Source organism: Belonocnema kinseyi, chromosome 4, assembly GCF_010883055.1.
Source record: "Belonocnema kinseyi isolate 2016_QV_RU_SX_M_011 chromosome 4, B_treatae_v1, whole genome shotgun sequence".
NCBI classification, from domain to species: Eukaryota; Metazoa; Arthropoda; class Insecta; order Hymenoptera; family Cynipidae; genus Belonocnema; species Belonocnema kinseyi.
Genome location: NC_046660.1, coordinates 38,616,674 through 38,639,037, shown reverse-complemented (window position 1 = coordinate 38,639,037; position 22,364 = coordinate 38,616,674). Strand labels below are relative to the sequence as shown.

General features: G+C 27.4%; 1 protein-coding gene across 3 annotated transcripts in view; it reads left to right on the top strand.

The window, feature by feature from the left end:
• LOC117171274 (histone-lysine N-methyltransferase 2C-like) overlaps positions 1 to 22,364 on the top strand; it is a 166,826-nt gene that overhangs the window by 31,337 nt on the left and 113,125 nt on the right. For all 3 annotated transcript variants that reach the window (XM_033358411.1, XM_033358413.1, XM_033358412.1), the window contains exons 10-14: positions 2,602 to 2,766; positions 2,863 to 2,989; positions 8,319 to 8,536; positions 11,273 to 11,397; positions 12,678 to 12,920. In XM_033358411.1, coding sequence (XP_033214302.1) covers positions 2,602 to 2,766; positions 2,863 to 2,989; positions 8,319 to 8,536; positions 11,273 to 11,397; positions 12,678 to 12,920 — 878 coding nt within the window. The remainder of the gene's footprint in view (positions 1 to 2,601; positions 2,767 to 2,862; positions 2,990 to 8,318; positions 8,537 to 11,272; positions 11,398 to 12,677; positions 12,921 to 22,364) is intronic.

The following is a 22,364-nucleotide window of genomic DNA, read 5'->3' as shown; positions in this document are numbered from 1 at the left end:
AGGCTGTCTACTCTGTCTGGAAAAACGTGGAAATGTCAGGATTTTTTTAAATTAAGGGAATTTTTTGAGAGCGTGTTTAATTCGTTTTTTTTTTAAATTGCAGTATAAAATTTTGTATCCATAATTGATTGAAAGTTGATTATTTATAGCTGAATATTCAAGTATCTGGATGAAAAAATTTGTTTGAAAATTCAATATTTGTTGTGCAATGTTTTCTGTCTCTTCACTTGGAAAATTGTTCCTAGTTGAAAATTAGAGTGATTTTGAAAAATCGTTTTTTTTTTTTAAATTTAACTATTTTTGGTCAAAAATTAAATATTTTTTGGTTGAAATATCAACTACTACATTATTCGTCTCGAATTCTTCTTTTTTTTTAAATAAAAATTTAATTAATTTGTTAAAAGTGCAAATCCGTTCTTAAAAAATATTTTATTATTTTAAGATTCATCATTATAATTACAAATTCATCTCTTTGGTTTAAAAATGAGCTATTTTGTTGAAATTTCATTGTTTCTTTAACTTAAAATTGATTTTTGTTTAAAATGAAAATGTAACGATTCTAATTGAATATTTCATAATTTTACTTAAAAATGTATCTCTTTGGTTATGAATTAATTTCTTTTACCTAAAAATTTAACTATTCAATTTTTGGTTAAACAATGATTTTTTTGTCGAAAATTCGTCTTTTTGATAGAAATTAATCTTTTTGGTTGAAAATTCATCTTTTTAGCCGAAAATTCAATTATTCTAAATAAATTTCATCATTTTAGTTGATAATTCATCTTTTTGGTTTAAAATTTAATTAATATAGTAGAAGAATATTCCATCAGCTCAGTTAAAAATTCATCTCTTTTATTGGACATTAATTTTTTAACTAAAAATTAAACGGGTCAATATTTGGTTGACAATTTATCTTTTTTTATTGAAAGTTTATGTATCGTGTTGAAAATGTATATTTTCATTGGTAGAAATTAATATTTGTGGTTGGAAATTCATCAGTTTGGTTAAAAATTATTATCTTTTTCATTGAAAATTAAATTATTCCAGTTGAATATTCCATCATCTTAGTTGAAGATCATCTTTCTGGTTGAATATTAAGTATTTTAACGGAAAATTTAACTTTTTAATTTTCGGTTAACAACTTATCTTTTTTACGTGAAAATTCATCATTATTGGTAGAAATTAATCTTCTTGATTGAAAATTCTACTATTCCAGTTTAAAATTCATCATTTAGTTAAAAATTCTTCCTTTGGGTTGAGAATTAAACCATTTCAGTGAAAAAAAATTTAGTTGAAAATTCATCACTTTGGTTGAATAATTTTACTACTTTGTTGACAACTCGTTATCGTTGAAAATTAATTTTCTTAACTGGAAGTTTAACTTCCACTTTTTTGTTTTAAATTGGTATCTTTTATTTCAAAATTCAACTGTTTGGTTAAGAATGTGCCTTTTTAGTCAAAAATTAAACTATTTAATTTGAAAATGCGTTTAATTTGTTGAAAAATCGTCTCTTTTTGGTAGAAAATTAATTTTTTTGTTTGAAAATTAATCTTCTGCTTTGAAAATTTATCATTTTAGTTGCAAATTTAAGTATCCTGTTCAAATATTCTTCAGTTTGGTTGAAAATTAATTTTTGTAACTGAATATTTAACTATTCCATTTTTTGTTGAAAAAATGACATTTTTTATTTTAAAAATCATCTATTCTGTTGAAAATTTGTCTTTATTAGCAAAAAATCCAAATATTTAGTTAAAATTTCATGTATTTTATTGAGAACTCGTCTTTTTTGGTAGAAAACTATTCTGTTTTTATTTTCTAAATTTAATATTCTTATTTGAAAATTACTCTATTTAGTTGGGAATTCAATTATTCCAGTCAAATATGCATCATTTTAGTTCACAATTGATTTTTTTGGTTGAAAATAAAATGATTGCGTTGAAATTTGAACTATTTTGTTAAAAATTAATCTTTTTGGTTTAAAATTGATCTATTTCATTTGATGTTGATTGAAAATTCTTTACTTTGGTTGAAAATTTGTTTGTTTTTTTTTTGTGTGGAAAATTGATCTTTTTCACTTTAAAATTAAACTATTTGGTTGATAATTCATGTATTTAGTTGGAAAATCGTCGTGTTTGATAGGAAATTAATCTTAGTAGTTGAAAATTCAAATATTTGGTTAAAAATTCATATATTTTGTTGAAAATGGAATATTTTTACTTAAAACCTTACAAACTGGAAGCGGTTTAAATTCAATTTGATACGATACTCATACTAATTTATCTAAATTTTCACTGAATTTTAAGTATAAAAAAGATACTATAAACATTTTAATTAGTATTCAAAATCATGAAATTAAGGCATATACAATGAGCCAAATTCAATCTCAAATAAAAATGGCTTTATTATAGTTTTAGTATTATTTAATTATTTTATTAATCAATGGCGCCAATATATTTGTAAAATATCTGGTAAATATAATTTGTTAAAGCTTTCTTAATTAAACATCTTAATCTCTGAGTCGATTGTTTTTAAAAATTCGAAATATTTCAATTGCTCCGTACTATGAAAAATTATACCTGAATAAAAACCTGTTGTCCCAGGCTTGCCGAACATGGACAGCAAAGATGTGGAGGACATATTTAAGGGTGTCCTCACCGATGAATCTCAAGAATCTCAGGAATCGTCTGTATTTCCGATTCAGCCGCAAGTTACTCCGCATGCTTCTGCTCCTACTACACCTCTAGTTTCTCCTTCTCCTCATCATAGTAAGAGAAAATTTGTTAGGCCAGATTTTGTCATTTTTATTAAGAATTAATCCGGTATTGAAAATTTTAACAAATGACTATTTTTCTGTTATAAAGGTTTACAAGTAAATTTGCAGTTGGCCAGAACACAAGTTTCCAGCTCTCTGCCATCAGTTGGTCAATCCAACTTAAATTCTCCTATGAGTTTTCCACCGCCCTCGCCTTACTGTTCCGAATACAGCAAGTAAGTGTCTTTTACCAGCCTCGGACACTAATGCTATTTTCTAAAATTACTAAATTCTAAAATTAATTAAAAATTGTTTGTACATTAAAAACTATTTTTTTTTACTTTGAATTTAAACATATTTTTAAACTTCTTCATTAGATTGGCTTCAAAAATCGAAGCTTCAAAAGATTTTAAGATTTTTCATAACATTCCATAGATTGGTTAAAATTTGACAAGATTTAAACGGATTCCAAGGTATTATAAAGAATTTAAACTAATTTCAGGGACTTTAAAACATTTTTTGTGTTTTAAAGCTTTCAATGTATTTTACAATGTTTCAAGGGATTTTAAGAAATTTCAAGAAGTTTCATCTAATTTCGAAGTATTTATAGTATCTTTAAGAATATAACAATATTTGAGACATTCATATGATTTAAAAAGATACGAGTATTCAATGGTTCCATAAGATTATAATGACAGGGTGGCCGCTGGACCGGAAATTTTTTAAGACCGGGAAACCCCGGGAAATGAAAGTTAATTTTTTTTCTGAGAATTTTACAAATTTGTAGAAGAAAAATCTGTCTACATTCGATTTCAACAGTTTTTAAATAATTAGTTGAATTGTTATGTTCTTAATTATGCTATTATTTAGCTTACAATGCGTAATTAAAAATTTACTGTACATTAAAAATTTTCCATTCAAAATTTTTAGCTTTAAACTTACATTTTTAATTTAAAGAATTTTTAAATGCTTTCTTAAAGACTCGAACAAATAAAAAATAAAAGCCTTTAATGTTGAAAACTTTGGATGAAAAACATTTTTATTTAATGAATTATTTTTTTAAATTTATTTTTACTTTAAGTAATCAAAAGCGAACAAAACCGATTTGACAAAACGATTTTAAATCAGTTTAAAATTTAAGAATTTTCAGATTTTAACGTTAAAACTTAATCGGTTTCAATTTGAAAGTCTTAGTCATTAAACAAATCTGAACGTGTGACTGAAAGTTTATAGACTATTTTCAACTTAAAAATAACTTCATAATAACATATTTTTAATTTAAGAATTTTATTAAATTTAAAATATTGTTTCAGTGTAAAATATTCAATTTTTAATCCACTCAATTTGAAATTTTTAATTTAAAAAAAAAGATTAATTATTAAATATTTAGCAATATTTGAATTTTTATTGAAGACAAGTAAATTGAAACCAAATATTGAAAAGTAAAGAATCTTTAACTGAATTGTTGGACATAGAAAGCCTTGAATCGTTCAAATTTCGAAGAACATTTAAACTTTGAACGTTACAATTTTAATTGTTTTATTTGAAAAATGCTTAATTTGTAAGTGAAATTTTTAAATTTTGATGTGTAATTTACAAATGAACATTTGTATAAAAAATTTGAGTAATTTTAAGATATATTTAGGAGTTTTAAAAAGAATAAAAATGATCATGCAAATTTTAGAAAGTTTTCTTAAGATCTTCTAGAATCTTTTTTGAAAATTTTGTTTAAATTTTTAAAAATACTTTTTAAATATTCTCTTAAAATAATTTTTCAAAATGGAATATTATTTTTAATCTTCCTAGGAATCTTAAGAAAATGTTTTTATTCTTTTCAAGCCTTTCACAATTCTTGAATAAAATCTAATTATTATTTATACATCCAAATTGTAAAGAAATTTTCTAAAATTTGCAGGATTTTCTGAAAATTGTAGAAAAGATTCAATTAATTTCAACAGATTTTTAAAAGTTCTGAAAAATTTCCAAAATAATTTTAAATTTGATACAACCTCTAGATTTTTCAACATTTTAAAATAAAATTTTTAATCTTTCCAAGGATGTTTAAACTGTTTAAAAAGAAAATAATTGAATTTGTAATTTAAGAAGTGTTCAGTTAAAAATTTTGCAAGTTTTCAATATTTAATGTTTCCAGCTTAAAATTATTAAAAATTATATAATTTTGAACATTTTCAAGTTCATTGATTGATTTTTTATTTTAGAGCATTGAGAATGATAAGGTGGATTTATATTTTTTTATATTGAAAAATGTTATTACCTTTAATTTTATACGCGTACATTTTTGAGCATTTGAATACAACATTTTTAAATTAAAAACTTAAATTTCAATTTTAAAAGTTCAAAATTTAACATTTCCACTTTGAATGCTTTGTTTTGCAGCTCAAGATATTACCTCAAGTGGAAATTTTTTTAGCTTTAGAGTTCCATTTTTTTAATTTCATTGACCGTGAAAAATGTTTTACGAACCGGGAAAAAACCGGGAATTTATTTCGTCGATTAAAACGGCCACCCTGAATGAATTTCTGTGGATTTCAAAAGATATGCAAAAAAATTGAGAGTTTTATTGAGATTTCAGAGAATTTCGATAGAATTGAAGGGTTTTTGTAAGATTTCAAATCATTTCAAAGTATTTTCAAGCTTTTAGGGTATTTTAGAAGATTTCAAGTGGTTTCGTCAGGTTTTATTGGCTTTTGCGGGCTTTCAGATGATTTCAAAGATTTCATCTTTTTAAAAAAATGTTTGAAAGATATCGCAAATTTCAAGATGTTATATGGTAGGTTACTCGATTTTTATGAAATCACTAGAGATTCAACAATCAATTTCAGGGAATTTAAAATTATTCTACGGGATTCCAAGAAATTTTAAAAGAGGGTAAAAAACTTCAAGGAATTTTAAAAAGGTATTAAAGGATTCAATGAAATTTGAAGGAATTTAAAAGAATTTCTAGAGAACTTTAGGAAGTAAATAAACTGGAACAACATTTTTAGAAAGTTCTAGGGATTTCTACGGATTCCATGAGATTTTATGGGATGTCAGAAGATTTCAATGATTTTACAAGATTATCAAAGGATTTCAAGAGATTTTGGGGAATTTAAAAGAATTTCTAAAGAAATTTTGGGCGTAAATGAAACTTAATAACATTTTAAAGAACATCTAGAGTACAGAATTTAAAAAATTTAAGGGCTTTAACAGTTTCATAGGATTTTAAAGAATATAGTGTATTTTAAAAGATTCTAAGGTATTTCATCCAATTTGATTGGAGTGTAGAAAATTTCAAGATATTAATTTTTTTTAAAGAAATTTGAAATGATTTCGGAAGATTTAAAAGATTTCGAAAGAAATTCAAATATTCTATAAAATTATTAAGAGTTTCTATGGAATTCAAGGGATTGCAAAAAAGTTCGGAAAGTTTTCCAGGGATTTCGAAGAGTTTCGAAATAATTCAATGGTTAAAAAAATGAATTTCATTTTATTTAAAAGCTTTTGAAGTATTTAAAAAGAGTTCAAAGAATTTCATTCAATATTTGTGCTGTTACTAAAGATTTCCCAAGATTATAAAGAATTTCTATTAATTTCAAAGGATTTAAAAAAATAGTTTTTTTTTTTTTTGTCAGTGCATTTCAGCAAATTTAAGATGATTTAAAAGATAAATCGATTCTTTAATGGTAATAAAGGATTTCAAGGGATTTGTGGGAATTTCAAAGAATTTCGAGAATAATTTAGGGAGTAAATTAGATAGAACAAAATGTTAAGAGTTTTAGGGATTTCTACGAATTTCATCGAATTTTATGGGATCTTAGATGATTTCAAAGATTTGAGCATTTCTTAAACAGTTTAAAATTTAAATGATATTAAATATTTCAAGATATACAAGGTTTTAAAATGTTTAATTAATGTTTATTTCGAAGTATTTAAAAAAAATCAAGGGATTTCACTCAATATTTGTCCCATTATTAAGAATTTCCAAAGATTGAAGAAATTTTGTTTTTAAAGTACTTCAAAAGATTTAAAAAACTGTCGATTTTTTTCAAATCCAAGGAATTTATCGAGAATTCATAAATATTAAGTGGTTGCCAAGAATTCCGTAGGATTTCAAAATAAAAGGATTTCACAAGATTTTAAAGAATTTCTATTGATTAAATGGGTGAACAAAAAAGGACAGTAAGGATTTCAACAGAATTTAATTGTTACAGATTCCAAGATGTTTATGGGATTTTCCTCGATTTTTTTTGGGATTACTAGGGATTTTATTAATGTCAAGGGATTTTAAAAGTGTACGAAAGATATAAAAGGATTTTAGAGGGTAAATTAAATTGAACAAAATTTTACGGGACTAAGAGGGAATTATACGAATTCCATGGAATTTTATGGGATTTCATCATTTTTGAAGAAATATTGAATGACATAACTGATTTCAAGATGTTTTACGGGATTTTACTCAACATTTGTGACATCACTAGACATTTCACTCAAATTTAAAAAAAATTCAAATTAAAATAATTTTTAAAATTTCAGATTTTGTTTTCGAAGGATTTCAAAGAGCTTAAAAGATTTAGGTTTTTTTTTTTAATTCCAAGTAATTTAGGGGGGTGAAAATTTTTTAAAGAGTTTTCAAATACTTTTGTCGGATTTCAGAAACTTTCAAAGCATTTAAAAAGAAAGTAAACTATTATTCCACAAGATTGTAGACCAATTCCATTTCAAATAAGACAGAGGAGTCCAGCTTAGGGTAACAGAATCATTTGGAATTTGGATACATAATTCTATGGTGAAAATAAAGGATTCCATATTTCACAGTTTATTCAATAACATTTATTTTTTTATTTTTCACAATCATTCGAAAGAGCGTTGATATTTGACATTTTGTTACGTGGGAATTCTTGCTCTTTCAATTGATCCCCAAAAAGGTTAAAACAAATTTAAAAATGGTCAGATGGCGACTGTTTTTCTAAAATTATTGGAAATTGAATATCCTGAAAATCCCCAAACTAATTTTGTTTAGAAATATCTAGTAATATGTACTACATATCTCGTGAGTTTCGCTATTGGTAAATCACTGCTTTATCAGATTTTATGGGGTTTCAGAAAATTTCAATGTTATCATTTTTAGGATTTTTGAAAGGTATTCCAGATTTCAAGATGTTCTACGGGATTTTACTCAATTTTTATGGGATTACTAAGGATTCATCATTTTCAAGGGATTTTAAAGAGTTTATGTTTTTTTTCCAAGATTCAAAGGGATTTAACGAGATTAAAATTTTTTTAAGGGGTTTCAAAGAATTTCTTAATATTTAAGAAGAGATTTGAAAAAAAAATCTGATATTTACCAGATTTCAAGTAATTCCAAAAAAATTCTAGAGAATTGAGGTAATATATTAAATGAAAATTTCAAGATACTTCTTTGATTTTAATGTTTTTTTTTATTTTTAAAACTTCGATTTAATATTTTTCTCGAATGAGTCCGAGATCTGCTATTACTTTAAATTGTATGCTGAATGAAATTTCTTTGCACACTTGGCCAGATTTTCTAAAGAATCCTTTTTTAAGTGGCAGTAGCCCACATTACAGTCCACATTACTCGGAACCACCAAGTCCCTGGGTGAATCCCGATGACGAGGGAACTCCTGGAAATGTGGCTGTTCCACACAACCAAAGAGGTAATAATCCTAAGATGGAAGCAGACGAACAGTTGGGCACCGGCGCTACGATCTCGATGGTTCTTTATGCAAATATTAACCATCCTGAGTGGAAAACTGAATATCCAGGTACGAAAATTATTTGATTATTATTTTATTCGCTTTTTTTCCCTGTTTTCATGAAACTTTCCCTTTTTCGTTTTATTTTCGCCTAAATGCGAATTGAATTAATAGAACCCAGTAAGAAAATCCCAGTCTTCTTCGTTGAAAGCTGATTCTTTTTAATTGAAAAGACTACTATTATATTTGTGGTTCACAATTCATCTTTTTCGGTAAAAATTTTTATTATTTGGTTCAAAATTTAATTATTTAGTTGAAAATTCAACAATTTTGTTAGAAAGCCATTATTTTTTGTCGAAAATTCCACTATTTTGTTAACTATTCGTCTTTTTGGATAGAAAATTCGTCAATTTGGTTTGAAAATTCATCTTTTGATATAAAAATCATATGTTTTGGTTCAAAGGTAATTGTTTTAAATTGAAAATCTACTATTATATTTCTGGCTCCGAATTAATCTCTTTTGGTTGAAAATTAAATTATTTTGATGACAATTCAACTATTCTGTTGAAAATTCGATTATTTTATCAATGTCATTATTTTTTGTCATTATTTCTACCGGTTAGTTGAACATGAGTCTTTTTTGGGTAGAAAATTCATTCTATGTGATTGAAAATTCATGTTTTGGTAAAAAAGTTTACTGTAATTTTTGGTTCTGAATTTGTATTTTCAGTTAAATTTTAATTATTTTCTTGAACATTTGACTTTTTGGATAGAAAATTCATCTTTTGGATAGAAAAGTAATCTTTTTTGGTTCAAAGTTAATTCTTTCTCTTTGAAAGGTCTACTATTATGTTCTTTTTTAATTTAAAGGTAATTCTTTTTAATTGAAAAATCCACTATTATATTTTTGGTCGAGAATTCATCTTTTTTTGTTTGTTAAAAGTTTCATTGTTTTGTTAAAAATTGAATTATTTTGTTAAAATCATAATTTTTTGTCAACATTTCAACCGGTTGTTTGAACATTAGTCTCTTTAGGTAGAAAATTCATTCTATGTGACTGAAAATTCATGTTTTAATAAAAAATTTTTACTAAAATATTTGTTTTGGTTCATCATTTATGCCTTTTAGTTTTAAATTAAACTATTTTATTGAAATAATATTTCTTTTGGGTTGAAAATTTAACAGTTTGGTTGAAAAAACGTCCTTTTGGATAGAAAATTCATTCTTTGGGATTAAAAGTTTATCTTTTGGTTCATAAGTCTACTATAATATTTTTGTTTCCGAAATCGCCTTTTACACTTTAAATTTTAATAAATTTGTTTAAAATTTAACTACGTTGAAATTAATTGTATATAGATTTGGCTTGTAGATTCCACAATTTAGTTGAATTTTTTTTCCTGTTTGATAAATCTTTTTTAGTTGCAAATCTGTTATGGTTAAGGGTTCAACTAGCTTTTAAAAAATTCGGATTTTTTATTCAATTCAACCGTTTTTAATTTAAAATTGAAATATTTTGTTGTTCAAGTATCAGCTTTGGTTGAAAATTTAACTATTTTGTTGAAAATTACTTTTATTTTGACTGAAAAGAATTTTTTTAACTGAAAATTTAACTATTCCATTTATAATTGAGAATTGGTCTTTTTTAATTGAAAATCCAATTTTTTGTCGGAAAATTCATTTTTTGGTAGAAAATTAATCTTTTTGGTTAAAAATGCAATTATTTTGTAGAAAATTATTCTTTTGGCTTGAAAATTAATCTCTTTTAGTATAAATTTAATCTGTTTTAGTTGAAGATGCAATTGTTGTTTGGTTCAAAATCAATCAGTTTGCTTTAGGGATGTAACTATTATGTTAATATTTTAACTATTTGGTTAAGAATGAATTTTTGAAAATTCATATTTTCAAGTTTTGTTAAAAATGAATTTTTCTGTTGAGATTCATATTTTCAAGTGGAACATTCAACTGTTTTGTAGAGAATTAATCTTTTTCGCTTGAGAATTTATCTTTGTAAGTTGCAAAAAATTCGACAATTTGATTGAATTTTGTTTCTCTTTTGACTGAAAAATCTTTTTTGGTAAAAATTTGTCTTTTGGTTTGAACACTTATCTGTGTGGGTTTAAAAATCAACTATTCGGTTAAAAATTCAACTTCTTTGTTCAAAAACTTGTATCTTTTGCTTGAAAGTTCAAATATTTTGTTCTTAAAGCAAGTGTTCGGTTTAAAATTAATTTTGTTGTTGAAAATTCATCTCCCTTTTCTAAAAAAATTCGATCTTGAAAATGTAACTTTTTTGTTTGAAAATTCGTCTTGTCAAGTTAAAAATTCATCTCTTTTGGCTGAAAATTTAACTTTCCTGGTTGAAAATGAACTTTCCTGCTGAAAATGTCATGTTTTCGTGTTTAGAAGTTGTTTTCGGAAACATTTAACTTCTTAGGCGGCGAACTGAACTTTATTTAATTTAAATTCGCCTTTTTGGGTTTAAAAATCATTTCGTTTGTAAGAAAATTGCTCTTTTTTGATTGAGTATTTAAATCGTTTATTTTTTAGACATTCTGAAGTAAAATTCTATGTATTTCTTAATAAACTCATTAAATGCAGAATATTGCCGAAATGGTTGGCCTCAAATTTTAAGTATGTACTGTGATTAAAATTTAATTTATTTGAATGAAGATGCGTAAACAACCAATGGAAATATCGAAAAATTGGCGAGGTCAACTTTTTAAATAATTGTTTCTCTTTCTAAAAATATCTTGTTTATTATTTTTTAATATCATAATGATACTTCAATAATTACTTTTTTTTCAGTTTGGTCTGAGCGATCCAAACAAATTCAGAAAAAGTGGCGAGCCCTGCCCGCAGAAACGAAAGCGCCGTATCTGACTCAGGCAAGGGAAAACAGAACGGCAAGTCGCATGAAGAAAACTCAACAGGTAAAAGTCGCATTTCTTTTAAGGTACAGGATTTACAGATTTAATTTGAAGAACCAATCGAGACATTTTCTTTATATGACTTGCAAGTCATCTTTATCGCGAAGGGTGTCCTGTGCTAACAAGAAAATCAGACTAACAGCTCGCCCGTTGTATTATGCTATATCTACTGTTAGTCAATGTTTTATCGTCAGTGTAAAAAGCTGGTGTTTTAATTCCTCCTGTGTATCATCAAGAATATAATTGTTAGTGTTTTTAGAAATCTGGTGTATGCGACAAGTTTTACTGACAAGGAACAAAAGTTGATGCTTAAGATTCATAAGTATTTGAAAAACGTATTATGTCTCTAAAGTTTAGAATATATATGTAAATATATATTTATATATATAAATAGTTAAGACTCTCCTATCAAATTCAATAGATCTGCCTATTAAATGTTGATTTTCTAGAAATCGAATTTCCTCAATTACATCTTTCTACTTTATCTTCTTGCTACAATATTTTACTTGATTTTTTTTTGTTTGTTTGTATATAGTTCTCTTGTGTCGGAGTTTTTGTGGCTAACCATTGTCTTTATCCAGCAAAACTTTTCTGTCATTTAAGTTGGAAAAAAAGTTAATATGTGAAACTTTTGCTAATGATCCTAAAAATTTCATTTACAGAAAGAATTTTTCGAAAAGAGCAACTGCATAAACTTTTGTTATCGTAGTTAGTTATTCCCAAATAGCATAAATGAGATTTAAACTTTTGAGAAATTTAGAGTATTGTATTGGGGGCACATGAGAGTCTGGCAATTTCTTTTTTGTTTCAGAAATTTAATTCAAAGTCGAAAACTGAGGATACTTTTATTGTATACCTGAAACAAAGTGAAATTGAAAGGCACTTTCGTTGTCTTTCTAGGCAAAAGAAATTGAAGTAGTTCCTGATAAAATGCTCAAAGTTTTCTGTAAGAATAATTTGATTCCTTTGCTAGATGTAAATATGATAAATGTTAAAACACCAGTCGCTCCTATCAGTGCCGACTTAACTCAACTCAAACGACTTGTCAAGTAGAGAATCATCCCTTTTTGCGATATTAGGTATACATATTCAGTTTTTGTGCCCCTAAATAGAATGTTCCTTTGGCCCCCACATAGACCTTAGCGACTATTAATCCTAAAACATCTTTACATCTGTAATCTGTATTCCTAAAAACTATGCTGCGGCCTTGTTCGATTAAACGACAAGCCGTGAACTCTGTAATGATAAAAGTGTGTGAACGAGGCACCCCTTGAAACCGACAGATACCCAAGGATTTACCAAGCACGAACCCAGTCACTGCAACAAGCGCACCTACCATCACCACCAAACCTGTCACCACTCTGTCATCAGCTCAAGTTCCTCCAGTAGTTGCTATGACCGCCAATCAAAAACAAATTGGACTTTTGGCCTCGGTGGACCTGGACAAATCGCAGGAGAAGAATGGACTGTCTCTGTCAGGACCGGGATCATCAGCGGCAGCAGCGAGCAGTGGTCAACTAGCGGAGGTGTGTGCGGTGCAAGGACCGCCGCGGCAGCTAACAACTTGTTCTCCGAGCCCTTCCCCAACTTCCACCACCCCTTCTTCTTCACCTAGACCCAGCTCTGTCAATTCTATCAATTCCATTAACAGTCTGGCGCACCAAGAGGTTGCCAGTGGCCCGTCTAGAATTGCACAATCGCCAGCTACGTCTTGCACATCAGCAACTGCTTCCACTTACGGCAACGTGGGTGTGGGCGCCGGTGAAGGGCAACATCAAACGTCATCACCACCCCAGCAACGTCCCTCACCTCTTCATGTCACGATCAGTGCCAGTACTGCCAGTACTAGCAGTACCAGTACCAGTACAAGTACTATCATTAACAGCCAGAGCGTTGTTGTTCCCCAGGTGTCCCAGGTCTCCTCACAGCTGTCACAGTTGTCACAGGTGTCCCCCACTGCAACTGTTACTGTGGGGTTTGTCCCTGTTCGACAATTAGCCTCGGTAGATCATCAGATTAGAGTGCTCACTCCATCTGAAATCATGCGCACCCTCCCATCCCTCTGCCAGGAGCACTACGATCCGCCACCCACTGCAATTATTCACACTGTACCTGTACAGTCCCCGGCTATGGTGAGCCACCTATTGTGCCTCTTAATGTCTTGCCTTGTGCCAAGTATTATCCAATCGAAATTTAGTGTCTGTATTATTTTTCTTTTTTTTTTTGTTTCGTTCTCTTTTTTTGTTCTCAGATTAATTGCCACTCAGTATATATGGTCTGGCTCTTCATTTCCAATCTCGACAAGTCCAAACGAAAAGCAGAGTTGTTAAAAACTCGAGCAGCTGACAATCATTCAATGGTTCTATTTCGAAACTTAGAGTTTGCAATCAGGGAAAATGTTAGGGATAATAATCAGGGCTGCGACACAGTCAGGTGTTTTTTCTTCTCAAATCACTTTTTTTTAAGTTTAAATAAGTTAATCCATCGGTTGACCACTATACGCCTGCAGGGTATCTCTTTTAACTTGATTGCAGCGCCATCTGACATGTGAATTATTGGGTATCTCAAAATTATATCAAAATTAGAGCAATGTTAATCAAAAAGAGCAGTAAATATCAATTCATTTTAATCAGAAATATTATACTGAGGTCTAAAATTATTTATTTACAATAATGTCTCTTGTTAAAATAGAATTTAAATTCAAATTTTTTCCCAATAGTTCCAAATTGATGGCGCTGTCGTACCTACTCAACAGGCGTATTAAATTCAGATCCATACCTATTTCTGAATTTTATTGAATTCTTTTAAAATCTATTAGGTAATTTTAAAAGATTGTAAGAAATTTTTCATATATTTAAATAATTTGACAAAAATTATAAAGGTTTTTGGGTATTTTTAAACATTGCAGGAATTTTCAAGAGCTTCAAAAAGTTTTAAGGGCATTTAAGTTATTTTAGGTTATTTAAAGAAATTCCAAAAATTTTGTAATATTTGTAAATAATCTGTAAGGATTCCAAAGGATTTTTGAGTTTTTTTTTTTAAATTCAAGGATAATTCCAATGAATTCTTAATAGATTTTAATACTTAAAAACATTGCAAGGTGTTTCAAAATATTATAAACGATTTGAAAACTATAACGGAATTTTAAACAATTCTATGGAATTTTTTTATTGATTTCAATCGTTTGAAGGGATTTCAAAGAGTTTAAAATATTTTAGGGTATTTTAAAAGAGTATTTGAATGATTTTAACTCCTTCGTTGACATTAACGCAAAATGCGTCAATCTTCTTTTTTTTCTATTTAACTTACTCTGATTTTGCATTCAAGTCTTCCTCGGTGGTTTTTGGGTTGGCTGAATCCGAATCTGAAGTCAAAACTTGAAAATTCAAAATAGCGGATCCAATATGACAGACGAAAATACAAAAAAAGGCTCGATTTGGATTAATCTCAGTACTCACCTGTTTCTGGGGTCGCTTAATCCAAATTTGAAGTCAACATTCAAAAATTTTAAATGACGGATCCAATATCGTGGGCGAAAATACAAAAAAGGCTCAATTTGGATCAATCTTGCACTGATGTTTGGGGGGGGGGGGGGGGGGGGGGGGGGGGGGGGGGGGGGTCGCTGAATCCGAATTCGAAGTCAAAATTTGAAAATTTAAAATGGCGGATGAAAATACAAAAATCGGCTCGATTTGGATAAATCTTTTGAGTGCCAAGATTTATCCAAATCGAGCCATTTTGTATTTTCGTCCGTCATTTTAAATGTTTAAATTTTGACTTCAGATTTAAATTCAGCGACCCCAAAACCCGCAAGTGTAAGATTGGTCCAAATTGAGCCTTTTTTTGTATTTTCGTCCACAATATTGGATCCGACATTTTCAAATTTTGACTTCAGTTTCGGGTTCAGCGACCCCAAAAACCCTAAGATTCAAATTTTCAGGATAAAAAATATTTCAAAGATTTTAGAAAATATCAGATTTTATATAATTTCCTGGGGTTTTATAATATTGTAGTGAATTTAACAGAATTTCAAGGTATTTCCAAAGATTTTAATGAATTTAAAAGATTCTGGAATATTTCCAGAAATTAGAAGGAATTTTCAATTGATTTAAATAATTTGAAGGGGTATCAAAGTGTTTTAAAGATTTTATGGTATTTTTGTAATTTCTATATATTTTATAAAGAGCTTTTAAAAGTTTCAAGAGATTTCAAAAGATTTGAAAACATTTAAAATATTTTAGGGCATTTTAAAAGATTCCAAGGATGTGGTACTAGATTGCAATATTTAAAAAAATTTTTAAAGATTTTAAAAGCTATCGCGTTATTTTAATAAATGTTACAGGATATTAAAAAATATCAGATTTTATGTGCTTTCAAGGGATTTTATTATATTTTAATGAATTTCAAAGAAGTTATTTACAAGAATTGAAGAATTTCCTAGGATTTCAAAGATTAAAAAATAATTTAAAAGGTATTTTCATAGATTTTAAAGAATTTGAAACATTTTGGGACATTTCAAGAAATTACAAGAAATTTTCAATTGATTTCAATAATTTGAAGGCATTTTGAAGAGTTTGTTTAATAATTCAATGGATTTTTAAACGCTCTAAAAGATTGCAACATATTTCACAAGATTGCAAAGTATTTGAAAATTTTTAGTTTATTTTAAAAGATTCCAAGACTTTGAAGAGATTACAAAATTTTCAGAGGGCTTTAAAGAATTTTTTGAATGATATAAAAAGATTCTATAGGACTTCTAAGGTTTCATATATTTTTAAATATTCCAATGGATTTCGTAATATTTTCGTGGATTTAAATGGTTTTAAAGGATTTTAAAAGCTGTCTAAAGTGTTTTCATAAATTTTCTAGGATTTAGGATAATCCAAAAAGCTTCAAGGAGCTATAAAAATTATCGAGACATTTCGAAACATTTTAAAGGATTTGTAATATTTCAGGGAATTTTATAAGATCCCAAAGAATTTTCCATTGATTTCAGTTATTTAATGAGATTCTAAAGAATTAAAAATATTGTAGGGTATTTTAAAAGATTCCAAGTAATTTTCAAGAGGCTTCAAAAGTATCGAGAGATTTTAAACAATTTCAAAGTATTTGAAATATTTTAGGAGTTATTGAAAGATTCAAAGGAATTTTTAATTAATTTCATTAATTTGAAGGGATTCAAAAGAATTTGAAGTATTTTAGGGTATTTTTTAAATATTCCAAGCAATTTTTAAGAAAGAGCTTTAGAAAAGTGCAAGGAATTTTGAAAGATTTTAATAATTTTAAGGGACTTTAAAAAATTTTCATGCGGTTTTCCAGAATTTCAGGAAATATCAGATTTCACAGGATTTCACGGGATTTTTGCATATTTTAATGGGTTTCAAAGAATTTATTCGCAAGAAGTAAGGGATTTCGTAGGGTTTCAAATATTTGAAGAGATTTTCAAATATTTTTTGTAATCTATTTAAATTTATTTGGAATTTATCCTGAATTCCTATTAATTTAACCTGAGTTATTTAAAATTTTCAAAAATTCTTTAAAATATATTAAATTCTACTCAATTGAATGGATTTTTTTAGTTTTGGGTCAATCAATCTCGAATGTTTTTGTATTTTCCTTCAGATTTATTTAAATTGTTCTGAATTTTCTTTCATTATTCTAAACTCATTTCAACTTTAGTGAATTCAATGAATTTTTTCATATTTTTTTATTTTTTTCAGTTAACTTGAATTCTTTTAATTGAGCTCGAATTTTTATGAATCTCGTCAAATTCTTTTTATTTCCCTTTAATTCGTTTAAATTCACTGCAATTTTACAAAAATCAATGGAAGTATTTGGATTAAAATTTATTCAATTCATTCGAATTCTTTTAAATTCAGAAGAGTATTAGTCACATTATAAATACACATTAATCACTTTTTCGGTTTAAATAGGTCATTTGTTTACTATTTTCAAGAAAATTACACTGTTAGCCCTCAGAACAATAAATTAAACATTTATTTACAATTTTAAATTGGTTTATTTCATTCATAAAAAAATTCTATATTAAAAATGTTACAAGATAAGAATTTTCGTCTTTAAATAGGCATTAATAATTTTTAAAAATAATGTCTTCTGAGATAGAACCTTTCAAAGCGGCACCAACGAGTTAGTGCTTTGTTGCTTGGACACGTCGATTTGGTTGGATCCTTCGTCCAGAAATTTTTTTCACAAGTTGTTTCACCTACAAGTTCACCTGCAGTGAAATAAATTTGTTTTTCTACTTGTACAAAATATTTCTGGATGAATGAATCTTTTCAATACGATAGCACATAATTGTGACCTTGTTTTTCAATGAACGTTCTTTTTACAGATGCGAAGTTCATCTGAAGAATGTTATCAATTAAATGTCGTATTACTCCCTGCACAAACGGGTATTATTTTATTGGCACTATTAGTAATTTTTCAATTTGTAGCTTATTTGGAAAACAGCTTTCAAAGCAAGAAGAGTACTAAATAAATTACTCTTCTATGAGTCATCCAATTTTTCCCACATTTTTTTCAAGTGGTAAGTATCCAGAAATTTGATATTATTTTTTGTTTTTGTTACAGGTACTTAAAAATATAACAGTGACTTAAAAAAATCTATTTTCCTCATAGTGACAGTATAAAAATGTAACTCTTTGTGCAGTGAGGCCTAATTGTCTGATACGAATTTTTCATGGTTGCCACAGAGTTTTAGCCACAATTTTACCAGTATTTTTTTCTGAACCTGCCACCTAATTTATCAAATTTATTCAATTCATAAGTAAAAATAAAAGTTTCCTCCAATTTCACGTAAAAGTTGTTGACCCGTTCTCGAATTTTTAATTTCAATTCAATTACAGAGAATCCAATTTTGGTTATCGTATTGAAAAATGTCACACCCATTGAAAAGTGGCAACCATATAAAAATATTGTCGATAGCATTGGGGTAATACTCTGTATTACCTGCAATGGTACTTAATTTCTTACGTTAGGGGCCATTTAAAAACCACGTCGCATTTCCAGGGTAAAGCTTGTAAATACAGACTTCACACTCTTTACTTTCTTTACCTATTTTTGAAAAAAATTCTTTTTTCTCCTGTTCAGGATTCATCTGGTTTGGTTAGAAATTCTAATATTTCGTTGAAGATTCAAATATTTTATTGGAACATCAACTGTTTTGTTGAAAATTAAACTTTTTGGTCGATTAATTCAACTTTTTTGTTGATAATTCGTCTTTTTGGACAGAAATTTCGTCATTTTGGATTTTAAATCCATCTTTTGGTAGAAAAGTAATCTTTTTTGCTTCAAAAATAATTATTTTTTGTTGAAAATTTAATTACTTTGTTGAAAGCTCAACGATTTTGTTGAAAAGTAATCTTTTTTGGTCCACAAATTCAACTGATTGGTTGAGCATTCATCTTTTTGGATAGAAAATTCGTTGTCTCTTTCAGTTGAAACTTTAATTATTTTGTTTAAAATTCAACTCTTTTTTTAAAGAAAAATTTGTAAAAAAATTAATTTGTTTGGTTGAACATTTATCTCTCTTTGGTTTTAAATTTTACTACATTGTTGAAGTTTTATTATTATTATTTTTTTTTTTTTTTGAAAGTTCAACTATTTTGTAGAAAATTCGAATTTTTGGCTTGAAGACATGAAAAATCTTTTTTGATCAAAAATTCGAACTCATGGTTTTGAAAGTTGAACTACTTTATTAAATATTGATTTTATTGATTTGAGATTTACCGATTTTGTTAAAAATTTGTATTTCTTGCGGTTGAACATTATTATTATTATTTTTTTTTTTTTACTGAAAAATTAATTATTCTATTTTATTTCAAAATTAATCTTTTTCATTTGAAATTTTTCTATTAAAATTCATTGAGAATTCGTCTTTTTTGGTAAAAAAAATTCATCTTCTTGCTTGAAAATTGTATTACTTGGATGAAAGTTGAACTACTTTGTTAAAAATTTATTTTATCATTCGAAGATAAATCTCTTTAGTTGAAAATTTAACTATTTTGTTGATCATCTGTTTGTTTGTTTTTTTTTTTTTTTTTGATAATCAATTTTTTCAACTATGAATTCAACTATTCCGTTTTTGGTTGAAAATTCATCGTTTTTAGTTGAAAATTCAAGTATTTGGTGGAAAATTAACTTGTCTATTAAAAATTCATATTTTTAATTTTGGATGTTATAGTGTTTTGTAGAAAAATGGTCATTTTGGCTTAAAATTTAACTTTTTAGTTGACAACTCTATTATTTTGATAGAAAATTCAAATATTCGGTTAAAAATTAATTTTCTGTTTAAAAATTCACATTTTCATGTGGAAGATTAAATGTTTTCTAGCGAATTCGACCTTTTTGGTTTGAATATTCTTCTCTTTTGACAGAAATCTTATACTTTTTTGGTTAAAAATGCAACTGTCTAGTTAAAAATTAATATGTTTTGATTAAGGTTTGAACTATTTTGTTGAAAAGTCTTCTTTTTTGGGTTAAATGTCAACCACGTATTATATTTTTTGTTGAGAATCAATCGTTCATTGAAAATTCAACTATTTGGTTAAATATTTAATTATTTTATTACAAATGGTACTAGTTCGTTGAATATTTGTCCTTTTGGTTTGAAAATTCAATTGTCTTCTAATAAATTCGTCGTTTTGTTTAAAAATTCGACTATTTCATCGAAAATGCAACTCTTTGTAAGTTGAAAATCCAACTATTTGATAAAAAAATCAACTGTTTGGTTGATAATTCTTCTCTTTTGCTTGGCAGTTCAACTACTTTGTTTGAAATGCAACTCTTTGGTCGATTATAATTTTTTTTTAATTTCAACTATTTGGTTGAAAATTTAACTGTGTGGTTACAAATGGAACTATTTTTATGAAAATTCTTTTTTTTCATTTAAACTATTTAGTTGAAAATTTATCTTTATAGGTCGAAAATTTAATTATGTTGTTAAAAATTCAAATATATCGTTAAATTTTTTGTTTAAATGCTTTGACAAAATTTCACGTTTTTGGATTTAATTTTTTTGTATTAAAAATTAATCTCTTTTAATAGAATATTAATTTAGTCTGTTTGGTATAAAGTGAATCTTTCTTGGTTGAAAATTCAACTATTTTGTTGTAAAATGGAATATATTTCTAGCTGTGAAGTCTTTTAAAATATTATGCTTCTATCTTTTATGTTTTATTTTAAGCATTTATCAAATTAAATCAAAGAAAAAATTTTGAATTAAAATAGTTGGGGGGGGGGGAGTCCAGTTTATGTGATAATCTGTGAGGATGAAGGGGAGGTTTGTAAAAAGTGTTGAAACTAGCGTGACGTAGTTTTTGAACGGCTCCTCATATCTATATGTGTTTATGACTTGGAATGATCAGAGTTGATTAGCATTTCATTTCCTTTCAGAAATTGATGTTTATTGGTTGATTAAAAGTTCGCTGGCGACAAATGAAAGTACCATTTTTGGCTCCACCTTTATGATTTTATGATTTATCAGTGGTAGACTTCTACATATTCCTTTTACGGCATGTTAAAGACATCTGGCAGCACACAAACGATGTACTCATATCCATGTCCGAATCTCAATCCTTGATTCTCAAATTCCTCCTTGACCTCAAAAAAAATCCCCTCTCTCCAAATATACTAAACTTAACTAAGTACCTGGCTGTTATCAATTTTTGTAGGTGGACGTAGTTACATGTATTGCTCTGTAGTAACGTTATGAATGATTATTTCAAATTCACTCAAATTTTCTCTCTTTCTCTCTCTTTCTCTCTCTTTCTTTCCTTTTCTTTCTCGGATGCTTCAAAAAAATGAATGTAAGAACATGTTGGCTTTGAGTTTTAGTGGATGTGATGTGTGTGTTTAAAGAAATTCCTGCTTTTCCACTACACTCCCAGGGTGTCTAGCGGACTGGGAAATCGAGAAAACCCCGGGGATTATATTCAGGATTGGGAATTTTTTTCTTCTATCTTAAAATCTATTTTTTTCTACTTTATCTTCTTTTTATTGTTCAGTCAAGAATCAGAGAGAGAGGAAAATCTGATGGCTTCACGTATCGTGTATGATAACATCTAATTTTTTTGATGATTTAAATCTAGCCAAGTTCATTCAATATTAATTATATGACTGTTAAGTTTTTTCTCTTTAAATAGTTTGAACGATATCACAATTTTCTATAAAAGAAGTCGGGATGAAGAAATTTTGTTTAGGAAAATAATAATAAAAACAAAATTAAGAGCAGAAAAAATACATTAACAATGGTAATAAGTTGGTGTATTTTTATAGAAATTTACCCTGAAAATGATCTGGAGGACATCAAAAAATGTTTATTATGATAGATTTTATATAAATTCTAAGAAAACATTGAAATTTACCTATTTAAGATTTAAAAAAATGTTAGCTATCATACAATTAACATTAAAAGAACCTAAGTAATCACCGATAAACAGGTGGTGCCATCAGTTTTTAGTCGCTGTTTAAAGGTAAAGTCACTTATTTCAATTTTATTTCTCCTAAAATACACTGAATTTCAAATAAATCTGTTTTTAATTTTCTATTTTTCTCTTGTTGGCGACCCTAAAGACATTTAAATTCGCCTTGAATTTATTTTGATTTTAACAATTTTGTTCTATTCACTTGAATTATTTTTAATTGAGCTTGACGTATTAATTTTATTGACTCGACTTGAATTATTTATAATTCTTTTAAATTTATTCCAATTTTGCTCAAATCGGGGAAATATCTTGGATTAAAATTTTTTTCAAATCATTTGAATTCATTTGGAATTCACTCGGATCTCTTATCAATTTATTATGAATTCTTTGAAATTCTTGTGATTTTTTTTTAATTCATTCAAATTCTTCTAAATTCAGGCAATATCGCGCTCAATTGTACACAATTAATTTACTTTTATTTATTGATTTTTTGTTATTCTCCCTGAAGTCTTTAAATCATCTTAA